Source organism: Chlamydotis macqueenii, chromosome 12 (genome assembly GCF_036417535.1).
Source record: "Chlamydotis macqueenii isolate bChlMac1 chromosome 12, bChlMac1.mat, whole genome shotgun sequence".
Classification (NCBI taxonomy): Eukaryota; Metazoa; Chordata; class Aves; order Otidiformes; family Otididae; genus Chlamydotis; species Chlamydotis macqueenii.
The window spans coordinates 20,732,820-20,748,996 of record NC_141567.1 but is presented as its reverse complement, the minus strand read 5'-3'; the positions used below and the strand labels follow the sequence as shown (position 1 = coordinate 20,748,996).

General features: G+C 41.7%; 1 protein-coding gene across 4 annotated transcripts in view; it reads right to left on the bottom strand.

Annotated features, from left to right (window-relative positions):
- The window catches only part of APBA2 (amyloid beta precursor protein binding family A member 2), a 96,867-nt gene that overhangs the window by 34,013 nt on the left and 46,677 nt on the right, over window positions 1-16,177 (bottom strand). For all 4 annotated transcript variants that reach the window (XM_086757571.1, XM_086757572.1, XM_086757570.1 and 1 more), the window contains one exon: window positions 8,581-9,587. In XM_086757571.1, coding sequence (XP_086613697.1) covers window positions 8,581-9,549 — 969 coding nt within the window. In that variant the 5' untranslated portion in view covers window positions 9,550-9,587. The remainder of the gene's footprint in view (window positions 1-8,580; window positions 9,588-16,177) is intronic.

Here is a 16,177-nt window from a genome sequence, read left to right as displayed (position 1 = left end):
TAAGGTTTATAAATACTTTCTACTATGACTTGCAGTTCAGAATAGGACCTAAAGCTAAACTGGAAATCTGGAGTTTCTGTGTGACTGCACACTAACACAGAGGTTCAGCTACTTAACTAACCCTGCAGCTCTACCCACGCCCTGGCCAGCTCTGTCCTGATGGCTCATCACGTTCCTGGGGCCACCTGGGCCTCTCCCCTCCCACCAATCTCACAGGGCTCCTCCCAGCACACCAACCCCTTTATAACCGCCCCTCCCCACACTGTAGAGCTCCTCTTAGCTGCAGTTGGGGGCTGGTAATGGCTGAGTTCTGCTGTTTCTTACCACTACTGGTTGTTTGCTCCAGTGTAAGCTGTTGAGCTTTCCAGCTGAAAGCTCGCCTCAGCCCCAGGGTCCTCCTCAAAGGTGCCACCTGTGATCCTGGATGTTGTGTGGTGCTCAGTGCCCATGAAGCGCTTTCCTGCTGAGGAACATTCTGCTGGAAAACAGCAGGTTAGTCCCTTTCTTCATTTATTCAGAGGAATAATTTGTCTGAGAGAGGAATGAAAGGTTAGGTTTTTCAGAATTGTTAACCCTTTTGGTAAAGAGTTGGTAAGCAAGCACTAAGTGCAGCTCAAAGGCATGGTAAGGCTTTACTGCTATGTTTAAACATTTAAATGATGAAGCTTATGAATGATCTGCACCTGCCAGTCTCTCTACTAACATCACTGTGCAAATATTATTTAATAATGTGTTCCAATGCACTGGCTTATGTGTTTTGAAACTCCTCCTGAAGGCTACTAAGCTGCTGGGAAAAGAGATGGTTTGTGATAAGCTCCAGTTGAAAAAGGTTTCTTGTGGTAGGCTCCAAGAGGAAAAAAAACCTTATTGGAAAAGAGATGTTTTGTGGTAGGTTGACTAGATATAATTGATTTTTCATCCAGGTTTGTTGTCTCTCTCTAGAACAAAGATAAAGCAGATGGGTATTGTTATGTTTGTCACTTAAGGACAAAACGTCAGGTTCTTATTTCAACTTGTATGATCTTCTGTTGGTTTCTGAAGGCAGTTTATAATTGTGCCATGTGTCTTACTGATAGTTAAACACTGTTAAGTTTACAGAAACACATCAAGGTGCATCTTTTTGAATCAAGAGCTGGTAACCTAATGTTGTGGTTTGGTTTAGTGAGGGGGGGCCTAAGGTGGTAGGTCCCGATCGGGCCTGAACTACGACACCTAGTAACAAGTCTGTTAGGGCGGTACTATTGCTATTGAACTACTCAACTGAAATGACTCTCCTAGACGTTGGTGATGTGCAGTGGGAACGGCTTAATGTACCCTCCCTCAGCTGCGGGATTAGTTATCGTAACATTGGTGCCATGCTGTTGTTAGGAGTGTGTCTTGACCCAGCAGGACACACTTACAGGGATAGAATCTGAGTGAGGCAGCTCCTGACTCGTTGAAGGATTTCTGATTTTGATCACTGAAAAAAAAGCCAGACTTCACACTCTGGTCTCTCACAAAGATTTCATGACTTATGAGCTAATTTAGAAGTGGTGCCAGCACATGTCAGAAGTGAAGTATTTGTAGAAATGAGTAGTTCCAAGTAAGTGAGCTTTTACCGATGATCTGGACAAGGGGATCGAGTGCACCCTCAGTAAGTTTGCAGATGACACCAAGTTGGGTGGGAGTGTTGATCTGCCTGAGGGTGGGAAGGCTCTGTAGAGGGACCTGGACAGGCTGGGTCGATGGGCCCAGGCCAGTTGTATGAGGTTCAACAAGGCCAAGTGCTGAGTCCTGTACTTGGGTCACAACAACCTCATGCAACACTGCAGGCTTGGGGAAGAGTGGCTGGAAAGCTGGCCAGTGGAAAAGGACCTGGGGGTGTTGGTCAACAGCCAGCTGAACATGAGCCAGCGGTGTGCCCAGGTGGCCAAGAAGGCCAACAGCGTCCTGGCTGGCATCAGGAACAGTGTGGCCAGCAGGAGCAGGGCAGTAATCGCCCCTGTACTGGGCACTGGTGAGGCCGCACCTCGAGTACTGTGTGCAGTTTGGGCCCCTCAGTACAAGGAGGACATTGAGGTGCTGAAGCGAGTCCAGAGAAGGGCAACAAAGCTGGTGAGGGGTCTGGAGCACAAGTGTGAGGAGCGTCTGAGGGAGCTGGGGTTTAGTCTGGAGAAGAGGAGGCTGAGGGGAGACCTCATTGCTCTCCACAATTGCCTGAAAGGAGGGTGTAGTGAGATGGGAGTTGGTCTCTTCTCCCAGGTAACAAGTGATAGGATGAGAGGAAACAGCCTCAAGTTGCACCAGGGAAGGCTTAGAGCCGATATTAGGAAAAATTTCTTCACCAAAAGGGTTGTCAAGCATTGGAACAGGCTGTCCAGGTAGGTGGTGGTGTCACCATCCCTGGGCGTACTTAAGATGTGTCTCTGGATGGGGAGCTTAAGGATGTGGTTTAGTGGTGGACTTGACACTGCTAGCTTAATGGTTAGACTTGATGATCTTAAAGGTCTTTTCCAACCTAAACAATTCTATGATTCTAAGTCAAGTTAGAGAACAGAACTGGTGTTATGAAAAGAGGAGTCTAAATAAGTTTAGAGATCTAAGCATTCCAAAAAAAGGATGCATCAAAAGCAGTGTGGCCAGCAGGTCGAGGGGAGGGGATTCTGCCCCTCTGCCCTGGTGAGACCCCACCTGCAGCACTGTGTCCAGCTCTGGAGCCCCCAACATCAGAAGGATGTAGGCCTGTTGGAGAGGGTCCAGAGGAGGCCACGAAGATGATCAGAGGGCTGGAGCACCTCTCCTGTGAGGACAGGCTGAGAGTTGGGACTATTCAGCCTGGAGAAGAGGAGGCTCTGGGGAGACCTTATAGCGGCCTTCCAGTGCCTAAAGTGGGGCTACAGGAAAGATGGGGAGACAGTCTTCAGCAGGGCCTGTTGTGGTAGGATGAGGGGTAATGGTTTTAGACTGGAAGAGGGTGGGTTTAGATTAGATACAAGGAAGGAATTATTTACTGTGAGGGTGGTGAGGCACTGGCACAGGTTGCCCAGAGAAGCTGCAGATGCCCCATCCCTGGCAGCATTCAAGGCCAGGCCAGGTTGGATGGGGCTTTGAGTGACCTGGTCTGGTGGAAGGTGTCCCTGATCATGGTGGGGGGGTGGAACTAGATGATGTTTAAGGTTCCTTCCAACACAAACTATTCTACAATTCTATGAAATAGCTGTGCTGAACGGTGTATTTTGATGTGGATGTTAATTTGGAGCACACGCTGCCTTCTGCTTTAAGCTTCCCTGAGAAGGCTCTGTCACTAATACATCTTTAGGAAAGACGTATTGATTTTGCTGTCTCCTGGTGTCAGGAGCTTATTGCTAAAAAGCCATGACTCGGCCAATTAGCACAAAGAAACTGGTTTGGTTTGAAGAATGTTTGGACTGTTCAGTGCTTGCTAAGTCTGGGAACTGTCACTTGGTAACAGCTATTTAGCATTTCTGCCCCACAGCTGCCTGGAGCACATGGGAGAACGCAGCAAGCTTTCTTTAATACTCTTTATTTACACCCATTTGTGTTTTCCACAAATTCTATCAAATGCATCCCATAATACTCAAACTGAATTCCAGTGAGACGTTCCTAAGCTACAGGCTTTCTAGAATGTCTGTCATCTTAGCTGCTTCAGGGTGTTCTAAGAGAGATCTTTTATGGACAAAAGACTCCTGGGTTTGGGCGCTCTGCAGCAGAAGACACTGCTCGTGTCAAGAGAAGGGAATAAACCTCAAATATTCTTGTCAATACTGAGCTCCACTAGTATAGGTAAAAAAAACACAGTAGCACCACTGATGTGTGCAAAGCTGTTGGAGAATAAACTGGGACAAAAAAAAGACTACTTTGTAAATTTTTCTTTCACAAGTTTTTTGTTAGTGATATTTTATGTGTCTCTGGAAGTCCACATGGAAAACATGTAAAGGCACAGGATATAAAAGCTGTGAAATGAGATGAACATTGCAGAAAGTCATGGGGTCCCTACCAGGGGAGTTTGTATGAGCATATTTGGTTAGGTTCTTAAATGCAGGTCAGTGATACGAAAGTAAGGTTGAGAAATGAGAAGTGTAGGATTTGTATGTCACAGGCAGCAATAGCCTTCCCTCTGAGGTCCTCCTCTTAATGGTGATAATGGCAAATCCCTGGTTCTTCAAAAGGGTACACAGATGAAGGTAGGGTGTTGGTGCTGTTAAAGTTTATCTTTATTGTTGGTAAATAGATCTGTTTGAATAGAGTAGGAGAGAATATGCATACTCAGGAGTTTGCAGTCTGAAATCCAAGATAAGACATCAAGAACAAAGGGCTGATGAGACAGTGCTCAAGTGTTGAGTTCCACAGTCATCTCTAGTCCCCACTTATCAAAAGCAGCTCTCAGGCCATGCCAATGCCAGTATTTCATGAAAGTATGATGCTAGTTGGGATGAAAAGAGTAAACTGTCACATACAAGGTTCCACACAGGAGCAATCACAGAATCACAGAATGGTTTGGGTTGGAAGGGACTGTTAAAGCCCACCCAGTCCAACCCCCCTGCCAGGAGCAGGGACATCTCCAACCAGATCAGGTTGCTCAGAGCCCCGGCCAACCTGGCCTGGAATGTTTCCAGGGATGGGGCATCCACCACCTCTCTGGTTTAGACCAAGTCCTTGTTCCTGTTTTGTGTGGTGCAAGCACTCATCTGCAACAGGAAACTACTCTCACTTTCCATCTAGTAAATCTGTTCCTAGGTTGATTATTAGTGTGCCAAACCAACAATATTCTAGCTAAACTTGAAGCTATGCAAATGTAGTAGCATTCCAAAAAAAAAATAACTTCAAGTCAAGAGCAACTACTTTTGCACAGGAAAACCGCATCAAGTTAAAATTTCTGGTCATACTGTACACTAGTATCAGTTGAACGAACCCTTCAGTTCTTCTTCCTCCTTACTGTACCCAAAGATATATCCAAGTCACTTAATGTTTATTTTACAATAAAAACTGATAATTCAGGAGAATTATATCAATAGGGTGTCTGATCACAGCTGACCTCTCTGCATGAAGCTGAAACATATAAAATGAAATTACAAGGAAAAAGAAAATTTCTTTGTCAGAGATGCCAGTCTGAGATGACCAAGATGTTAAATGGGTTAGGGGAAACTCCTAGCTTGAGGAAGTTATTAAATTTGAGTTGTGTCATTAAATGCCCAAAATACAAAGTTTCAACTTCATAGCCATAATGCCTTTCTTAAGTAATGTAAGCAAGGAAAACCTGCAAAAAATAAGTTGTGCTAATAGGTGAATAAGAGCAAATACACACTCTACATGTATTCTAGGTTTCCCTCAAGCTCGTCTAGGGGAAATTTTCTTCTGCACTTCCCAGAGGTATTTACAAATAAAGGCTCATATACCCCCAAAGATTTCAAGAGTGAGTACGTATATTTAAGACTGGAGACTGACTCACACTAGAAGTAACTTCTGTTTTCCGTTCTCTGTAGATTGTTCGGTCTTTCTCAGAAGTGACTGCTGTTCTCTTGTGATTAATTGCTGAATGCAAACCTAGCAACTGGAACCTTTAACACAGCATTTGTCTACTGGTTAGTTAATGCTTGGTATGCAAGACAATTGCTAGCATTTCACAAAATCATTTATCATGGGCTAAGAATAAATACCTATATATTTTAAACAGCACATTCCCGTTTGCTTATTTTTTACAAAAACTGGCATACACATAGTATCTTCGTTTAACTTAAAAGCATTCAAAGCTACATTTACTTAAAGAACTGGGGCAAAAAGTGTTCCATATGCAATATGTATGCTTGTGTCATCCCTCTCACCATGGTATTTTGTATGGTGCGATGCACACTTAAAATAACTGAAGTCTTTTAGCGAGATGAGAAAACCAAGGATCTTCCAAGCAAACTCTCTGCAGACAATAAGTTTGGCATGCAAATCTACTAACAATGGCCTTAGGTTTTTCTCCTTTTGCTATGTAAGAACTTTATTGTAATTAAAATAATTACTGCCTCAGCTTCACAATATGCCAGTAGATTAATTGCATCCATCCCTTAGATGTTTTAGAGTAAATATTAAAAAATTAAACGCCCCAGAAGAAAAACAAAATCCTCTGCACTCTAAAGTTCTCAGAGATCCAATATCTATGTTTAAGGTCCAGTTGCACCGTTAAGGATATTTAAGGATCTATTAAGCATGAAACTCCCTTGGGCAGAAATGGATGCTGCGCTCTTGTTCTAATGCCTTCGCAGTGAGCCTGATGGTTAGATAAAGCTGAGGATAAGCAACCTGCAGTAGGTGAGCAGAACACAGCAAGATAAGGCCAGCCTTGTTATGATAAACATGTTCGAGTAATGCTTGCCAAGGATTATTTAACGTTTTCATCTTTTATATCCCTGGAGGCTCGGGGTGGGAGAGGGCAGGATCTCTTCCCCTCTTCATTTGTGAGCCTCTATCTCCATAAGAAATGACACTTCTCACCTTTATGCCTTGAAGGCCTACGTGCTCTCCTCTTCAGTGAGGAAGCCCACAGCAGCTTTGCCCTGTCTCCTTTCTTACAAATTAAATGCATGTCTTGTCATCCAGTTTGTGTACCCCTTCAATCCTGACCTGAAACAGATACCTGTACTGCTGTACCTCTTATTGCACCTCTACTTTCCTTTCTCTCTTTGTATCTGAAGGAATGAAATACTGTGTATTGCTTAATGCTCTATGCATTGGACAATAGTTCTGGGTTTTATGAAGACTGATTGTAGAAACCCAGTGGCTACCTACCACAGCAGCACTCCCTCCATTATTAAAAAAGATGAAGGCACTGGCCCAAGAGTGACTGGAAATAACTAAAGCTCAACAGGCAACTTGGAAATACTCAGGTCCCTTTTGTTTGTTTTCACACCAGTGGCAGTTATATCAATATCCTGATGTTACAAAACCCCCAGTTCTTAGCAGTCTGGCAAGAACAATAAAGGTACAACACAATTCAGCTGAACCTCTGCTAAATAAACTTTGAGAGAGTGCAAAGATGTTGAAATGAAAGTCTGTTTTGAATTCTGTTTTGAATTAGCAACCATTCAGGGGGAAAAAACCCAACAACCTCTTCTTCAAGCATATAGAAGAATTCACCAACTTTCTTTCTTAAGAGCTCCTCTTCTCTCTTGTTTTGGAAGTATTTGCAGAACTTACAAGCAGCAACACTCCCAGTACCAGCTGCTGGGGTACTGTGCCAGAAAGACCATCATTAGTCTAAAATGTGCTACCTAGACTTCTCTGCTCCTAGCCAGTACCTAGTGACTGCTCAAACCACTCAAGATCATCAAGCTTACTCACACAAGCTACAACTTTTATGCTGTCAGGCACTGAATATAATAGGTTACACAATTTGGCTCTACTTCCAGAAATAGAATGTAGAAATGAATGCTAAAAACTTGCTGTAGACAGGGGAAATCTGAAAATATCCCTCTAAGATTTTTTTTTGTTCACAATTATAATAAAGGTCAATCTGTTTTATCAGCATATACTTAAACATTTCATTTCCTTTCACTGTTTTTCAGAGGAATTTAATCATCTAGATTAAATTGTTTAACTGTGGGGCACTTAACTATAGAAAATCATAATATTTATAGACTTGACATAGCTGAAATAGGAAACTTACACCTCTGAAGTTTAATAAAGCACGCTAATTTAAGATAAGGCAAAATAATTCACTTATCCTTACTAGTCTGTCATACAAATACATGTTATCTTACCTTACCTATTTTTAGGCAGATCTGTGTTCATTGCAGAAGATAACTAGTATTTAGCTGCATGTAACTTCAGAGATGCAAAGTCAAAGCTTTAAACTGACCTTAGAGCAAAGGGAATTAGGTATGTCTCTCTAAGGAAGTAAGCACATTAAATTTGAAACTTAAAAAGAGAACTTCATACCTCTATTCCTCTAGAAAAGCTTGAGCTTCATTCACAGATTTTTTTTTTCTGGCACATAATATTAGTACAAGAAAAGATCATGCATGGTTTAAATTGGCATTTACACCATTCTTGTGATAAAACTGCTTAACGGCATTTTTGGTACAAGCTCCTATTTCTTCCTTCTTGACAAGGTCAAGATACGCCCAGCTAGCACAAAACCACAGCAATATGCAGGCACTTCTTGCAGTTGTGTTTAATATATGTGGTATCTCGCCTTGGCATATGTTCTGCTGAAAACCAAAGAAGTTACAAGTAATCAGCCACTAAGGCAATGGTACAGGAGACGCTAGTGGAAAAAATCCTCAACTATTTCAATGCTGACCCTAGTTTTATCTAGTGTGTCAATGCAGAATAAAAATAGTATAAACGAACTGGTTTTGCCCTGTGTATGTGGAATATCTTGTTTTACTTAGAATTGTCTGTTCTCTGTGCAAAACCTCTTTCCATGTTATCTACCTGAATTGACTACATTCAGCACCTTTCTCCAAACATACAATGTGATTGTGTAGTTGTGAATGTAATACAGAGTGGGAAAAAAAAGTAAAAGTATTGTTTGGAACAACTACCATAACACCTGCATGCTGCCCCTGACAGTCCGGTTAAACAGCCTCATACCTGCTCTTGCGGCCACTTCTGTCTGTCCTCCGGGGTCCGTGACTTTGCTTTACAACCCCTAGACACATCCCCACCGTGCTTAGAGGCAGGTGGGATGTTCAGGGATTTCGGCCTCCCCTCGTGCCTGTTAGCACTGTGAGCAGCTTCTCCCTTTGAACAAGTCTCTTTGTAGTCATGTGCCAGGTTTTCGGTGCCAGTGTGCTCGGGACTCATTTCTGTTGTACTGTTAATACTGCTCATGCTCATACTCATTTTGATCTCTGCTACAATCTGGTCAATGTCCTCTTCCTGCTCTTCCAGCTCTGCGTCCTCTTTTCTAGAATGGTATGGCGATACTCCCTGCGAGTTTCCATTGGCCTCTGCTGGGTAATAGTCCGGATAGCCGCCCTCACTTTGACAATACTGCATGTTTTCTTCTTGGTCTTGAATCACCAAAGATGACACTTCATCCTCCAAAATCTGAACACCATTATCTTGACCTTCCTGCCACTCTTGCCTGTCCGTCACCTCACTTTCATCCTGGTGCTGAATTTTACCTTCAGCCCATTCTTCTACAGCTTCCTGACACTCATCTGTTTCAACATGGTGCTCCTCATGGGGAGCGTACTCCTCCCCATTGCAGTCCATTCCTTCCAGGTAACTGTCATCCTCTGGACAGTATCTAATGTAGTATGTGATCCCCTCCTCCTCTTCCGGCAAGCCTTCATCATAGTCCTCCTCCTCAGAGGTGTTATTCACATAGTCAGAGCTGGAGTCACCGTCTCCACTGTGATCATTGCACTCATGTTCCACAGGTGTAGGACTACCTTGTCTGACAGTTGCCAGTTCTGCCTCCTTCGCTGCATAATCTTCAATGGGAAGGTCACTTTCCTCATTTTCAAGCTCCCTGTTGTGAGATGAAGCTGGGCAGGCTCTGGCTCTGTGATCCAGCATGCTGGCTGTGGTGCTCTGACGGTTCCTGTTTGCCATAGCCAGCTCCTTACATGACAATCATTTCTGAGCAATTGCTGCAGGAAAGATGGAGAAACACATGGTCAGGAAAAGGTCATCCAGTACAGATCAGTGATGTTCAGAGGAAACAAACAGATTGACTTGGTAAAAAGGATGTCTTTGTAGATATTTAAACCAGATTCACAGATAGCTAACTTTTAAAATGTTCATGTTATAGAACCATGAAATCAAAGTAATAACTCACACCAAAAGGAACAGATACAGAGAACGTTCTGCATTTATGCTAAATGTATCCTAGAGTAGGATCTCCTCTGTCAATTTGACGGAGAATTAATCCTGAACCTTGAAATTAGTTTTCAATTTCTTTTCTTGCCAGTAAGGGGTCATGCTTTGATTGCTATGAAGTAAACAGAAGCTCTTTTCCATTTTCAGCTCAGGAATTTCTTTAATGTGTACTGAAAGCATATGTTTAGAATCTGACCTGCTCTTAGCAAAACGAAAGGAAAATAATTCTGTTAACTTGGCAGTCACACAGGGCACCAAAGGATAATGCACTGCTATTGGAGTTTTTAAAAAAAAATCACTCATGGGTTTATTAGCTCTTACTAGCTGGATGCTATTAAGCTTCTCCCATAAAACCATATTGGTTTTATGATAGAATAGACTATTTCAGCTGGAAGGGACCTATAATGATCATCGAGTCCAACTACCTGACCACTTGAGGGCTGACCAAGCTACAGCATGTTATTAAGGGCAGTCTCCAAACGCACGGACAGACCAGAAGGACGAAGGTTTCAGTTAATTCAGTCTGAGGCCACAACTGAAGGCAAGGCTTCACCCCTGTATGAGGAAATTGAGGCGTGTGTTCCCCGCGGAGGCAAAATAAGCCTGATTTTTCAGTAAGAGGTAACACTGATCTTAATGCTATGGAAACTGCAGTTGCAAAGCAATCTCTGCACAATGGCAACTCCAGCTGGCCTCCTTACCTTTGCCTCCTCTCAGGAAACCAAGTACTGATCATATTGAAATAAAGAGGCAGAATTTATTATTCTCAGCCTCTGAATTGCAGCCTGAATGTGCACTGATTATACCATCTCCAATGATGAAATGTAGCTTCTACAACTGTATCGACATATCTAAATTACCAAGCAGAGTTTTCAAACACAAGTCTGAGAGTTGCTCTTCATGGAGCTGCACGTACTTTTCTGTCAAGGGAACAAACAGTTGTATTTTAACTTAAACATTGTAACAGCCAAGGTAGCCTAGTTTTCTTCCACTGTTTCTAAATATCTCTCAGGCTTCCTAGAAAAATACTTTAGTCTTACATTAGGTTTAGCACAACCTGAATCTTTTAAAACCTAAAGTTGTTCCAGGATTTTTCTAAGGTGTCTCCTGTTACACAGCAAGGTGCTAGGACCTGATAGCCACAGGTCCAAACTCTTCCATCTGCTCACCTACAGAGATGTTCATTCATCTACATGGATGACAATTAACTGAACCCAATGTATTCAGATTTCTAAAGACCAAAAATAGAACTTGGAAGTTTTTTGACAAATGCAATAGAGATAAAATTTTTACCACACATTCTGCTATTCAGTCTGCTGTGCAGAAGCCCTCTGAGTCACCTGCTGCAGGGATTAATGCTTTTCCTCATTTCCTCAAGAAATCTGTGGTGTTTGAATGTTACATAGCTAATACTCACATATCAGTTACTGAGAATGCTCTTGAAATTGGAGAAGATACTGGATTTCTATCTGACACCAAAGTCCTCTGAAGTGAAGATAGGATTTGCTGGATCCAGAGGCACTTTATGAATAAAGGCTTCAGCTGAGTCAGCAGGTCATCTCCTCTGCTTGGTGTAAGGCTCCCTCCTACTCCTGGTATCTCAGCTCCCTCTGTGATAGCAGACTTAGGTCAAACTTCTCTATCACTCCAAGAGTATTTTTTTCAACCTCTGACTGGGGAGAAAAGTGTTCCTGAGAACACAGGAGGTCAGTACTCTATCCTTCTTTCCTCTCCCCAGGATCCAGTAATTTATCTTGCCCAGACAAGCAAATGCTGATTTGTGTTGTACAGAGCACCACTAAAACTCCATCAGTGTTGTCCAGACCAGTGATTAAGGGACAAGTTACACAGGGTTCTGACTGAAAGCAAAACATATTTATTAATGGTTTTGCTTTCTTTTTCTTAAGTTTCCCTGCTGCATCTCAATGTTGAGAGAAAAAGGAAATCTATCTTCAGAAAACACATGCTGCATTTCTATGTGGCAGTAAAAAGGAGTGTATATATAGGGGAACCAACCTCTTCTGCTCCTGGAAACAGGACTGCTGGCTTACAGCTGGAATTTATTCTCATCAGTGCTCATTACAGAGTCATTAGCTTCCTCCTGAATGCCTTGCACCTAATCCCAGACAGCTGCAGGGAGGGTCTATGGAACTCAACACTTCCACATCTTTTCACCTGTGCAGAAAGAGACCTTCACTGCTTGCCTCCCATGGAGAGAGCCCAGTTAAACTAGCATTAACAATGGGAAATGGTACAGGACTGTAAACATGGTGATAAAGTGAAATACCCACTATCAGATTTCTGTCTGTGTTTAAAAACTGCTTTCCATAGGTACTCGATTGACACTTGATTCTAGCGGGAGCAAAACAAGCTCTCTGACTTTCCATCTAATGTGCATAGGGACCTGAGGGGATTGTGGGCTGGGGGGTTGTTAGTACCTGTTTGCCAAAAGAACTACTTGCTGCTTATCTACAGCCAAATGATCTTTTGAGCCCTGCTTTTGCAACCTATAGGTGATCCCATGAGTTTTACTGGCCTCAGTGTTACATACTCGCTTTATTTTGCAAGGCCTCTTTCCTGTGCTTACTCCTCCCCAGTTTCCTCTCTTTGTCTACTTACTGGTCCCCCTTTTCCCACACTTCAATACCTGCACCCTGTCAGCTTTGACAAAATTCCCACACAAGTTTTGCTTTCCTGAAATGGCTCAGTACCTCCTATTTTCCCCAAATACCCAGTGCAATCTAGCTGCTATATAATTGGTTTTTTTAGGCCACCTTCAGACCCAGGTGGAACATAAGCACTGCACCACAATTTCCCATCAGGCTGGATTATAGGACGTATGGCCTACGGGCTTGCTTCTCTGCTGTTGAGCTGTTCCCAATGCACTGCTGACTTACGCTATTCCATATGTTAGCCCTATACATTCATAATCAATAAATGTGGTAAAAAAAAAAAAACACCCAACCCTTTCAACACAGAACTGCTACATTTATCAAGTTACCCAGCACAACCGTAACTGAGATAATAGCATCTTCCAACAGAAGTGCATCACAACATTCATGACTGCGGGATGTCACACTGATTATAAGTCTCTTTTTGAATAAGCAGATAAAGCGGAAAAAAAATCTAATTTCAATTTCTTCAAAACAATTTTAATTTCAAACTAACAGTATTTCTCAGTAGGCTTTCATTACAGAAGACTTAATATCCCATCTGCTAAGTCAGCCAAGATGAATTGGGAGTGACCCTAGCCTGGAACTGGAGTATTCAATACGCAGACAACAGAACAGGAGCCTGCTGTGACTGTGTCACATCCTGCAGTCATTTGATTCCCCAAGGCCAACCTGGAACCCAGCGCACAGCAGATAAGCCTGTGCACACCGATCTCGGGAGTACGGCATCTCTAGCGATGGAAAGGCAGGAGGGCACGCAGCAGATGAGGACTGGGGATGCTGGTCCCCCGTACAGAGGGAGCCTGTGTAACCCTGATGCATATACAGCATCTGTATATGGAAACAATGACACTGTGTCCTACGATCAGAACGTAATTAAATTAGGGTCATGTTGTGCCATTCTGAGTGGCATCTCCATTTTCTTAAAATTTAGAAGTATTTCTCTGAGTAAGGCTGGTGCAGGCTGACACTAATTATTAGGTCTGTAAAAAGATCTAGCTCTTTTCTCTAAAGCCTTCAAATTTAAAACAAAAACATTCTACACAATCATAACCCATTATTTCAGGGAGGGAAAAGGCCTAGGACAGAAGTTTCAGTTCTTTCTAGGACAGGAGCAGCCACACCAATGCAACCTTGCAGATGCATCTCACCATTCAACAGTGCTACTGACACTACTTTAAAAAAAAAAAAATCAGGCAAACTCAAAGAGAATTTGAGAGGACACTGACTTTATGGGGAGTATACTTTTCTATGAGTTGATGCATAAATTATAAATTTGATGGATTTTTAAATTACTAAAATTACTTATTGCAGAAAAGCCTGACTGAAAATAGTCAGAAGGCTTTTAGAAAATAAACTTCCATACATAGATAGTATATATGAAATAAACCTGAAGTGTTTTGTCAGTGCTGTTGACAATTTAGGACACTTCCAGGAAGTTTAAAGCTTAACTAGATATGAATTTCCACCTTCTGTTGGCTCTTGCTAAATGCCCAGAATAATCCTTTCTGTTTCCTCCTCCTTCCAAGAACACTTTCATCCCAACTCACAATAAGAATGAAAGGGCTAACAGAAGCCTAACAAGTCTTAAATGAGCTCTTTTGCTATTTATTTTAGGATATTTCTACTCTCACATTCTTGACCTCTTCTAGATCGTGGTCTAAAATAAAAGTTGCAAACATAAAATGTGAATAGAATTGATAGCAACTTGCTATTTAGATTTTCCCTCTTTTTCCTTAATTTAAAATTAAATCCAGCAAACTTCAAATAAGACAACACACGTTAAAGCACTGTTGTTTGCAGCAAGCAGAAACCTCTTAAGCTTCAGAAATTCCTTTTCTTTTGTCCTGTGAAACTCCATTCAAAATTACCCTATTTTCATCCGACTCTCTTTTCCACGAGTGCTTTTGACAGACTGTTCACATTTTCTAAAAAAAAATTTACAAAACCAACATTGTAGTTAGATGTCTTTCAATATTTCTTTCCCAGCCTCTTCTCCAAGCCCCAGTTTCCCATCTCCTTGCTGGGCAGCTGTGAGGCTGGGGTCCCTGGATGATCCATGTTCCCTCCGCGCCCTCACCCAGCATACAGATGCTTTATAATTTTATGATTACATATTCTTTTACACCACCTGCCTTCTGCTTTGTTCAAAGCACAGATGGGACAGTCCAGGAGGAAAAACAGCTAAAGGCAACTATAAATTTGGTCCTATTTAGTGTTTCAGAGCTTCAATTTATCATCTAAATATTACTTTGATATGCTTAACACAATCAAAACATAGAATTAGAAAACAGCAAGAGATTTGCATGGGAAGCACAGAGAAAGAATGATCTTTACAGAAATGAGGGAGATGTGTGGGAGAAGTGAAAATGAGCAGCATCTAAAAATAGATGGTATTAAAATCTGTGACTTGCTAGTTAGCTCAAGAGTAGCCACTAGGGTCTTCCTGTGTAGCTAAGGGGAAAAAAAAAAACACCCAAAAAAATCTCTTCTTCTTTGGTTACTGAACTGTGTCTACTGGGAATCTGAGGTATTCACAAAAAGTATTAATTTGGAAAAATGACTGAACAGGCAAACAGGAAAGAAAATTATATATCCATTATTACTCACCATTATGCTTAATTTATTAGCATAACAACTGAGAGCAGAGTGAGAAATTAAAGTTCTGAGATAACAAATGTATGTTCTGTATGTTACAACTCTTTCAGTTGCAGTCTTGCAGAAATTCTGCTTAAAGCTACAACTGCTGCAGTATACCAGATACCTCAACAGCTCGGGATTTCCAAAACCCACCCCTGTGTCCACAGGCAGGGCTTCTAACATGGAGCAGACTCTCCTGAGCTACCACCTTGCTGTCATAAATATCTGAATCTGAAAATATGAATATGCAATGTGTATGGGTATATAGCAGAAATTAATAGCTTATATTGACAAGTCCTATTTAACATACACATCCTCACCCTGAAACCAAAGAGAAACAACAGATAATTTGCAATGGAGTGTCTTTTGCTCCTGTTAAATCACACCAACAGGATCCCTCAGTATATTAAAGGTGTTGCATTACCTCACATGAAAGTGAAATCCTTACAATTACCTTCCTATAGGTCAGACAACCTTCCTTTCACGCTATTCACCAGATGACATCAAGAGACTTCTGATGTGACTTAATTATTTTTCTTATTTTTAAGAGATTGTACATTCTGAACTGTGTTCTTGCATTTCCTTTCATGGGTACATAATATTTGCTCTGTTTGGTTTAATAAGCCTTTAAATTGCAATAATTACCTTGTAAATGGCACTCTAAAAGTGCTCTAGAATTAGAAACCACCAACAGAAATTAAAAGTAGAACAGAGACAAAGATATGCTAAAGATAGTGTAAAATCCTGTGGCATTGCAGAAATGCTGTTCTTATATCTCAACTGCATGAAGCTTTTATAATGAAAAAGATCAGTTATTTCCTGCTGAAGTAATAAAAACACGTGTAAACACATCTTTAATTATCATTTATTATTGATCTGGCTTAATCATTCCTAAGGGTTTAGTTCCACAGCTCAAAGAGGGATACTAAACCTGTCATGCCACATTCATAGAGTTGCTTGAGTGATGATTTTAGGACTAGTACCAGTTCTGCAGTGTTATGCTTGCAAAAATAGAACCTCATTACAGATATCTTAAACTGGGGAGGAAC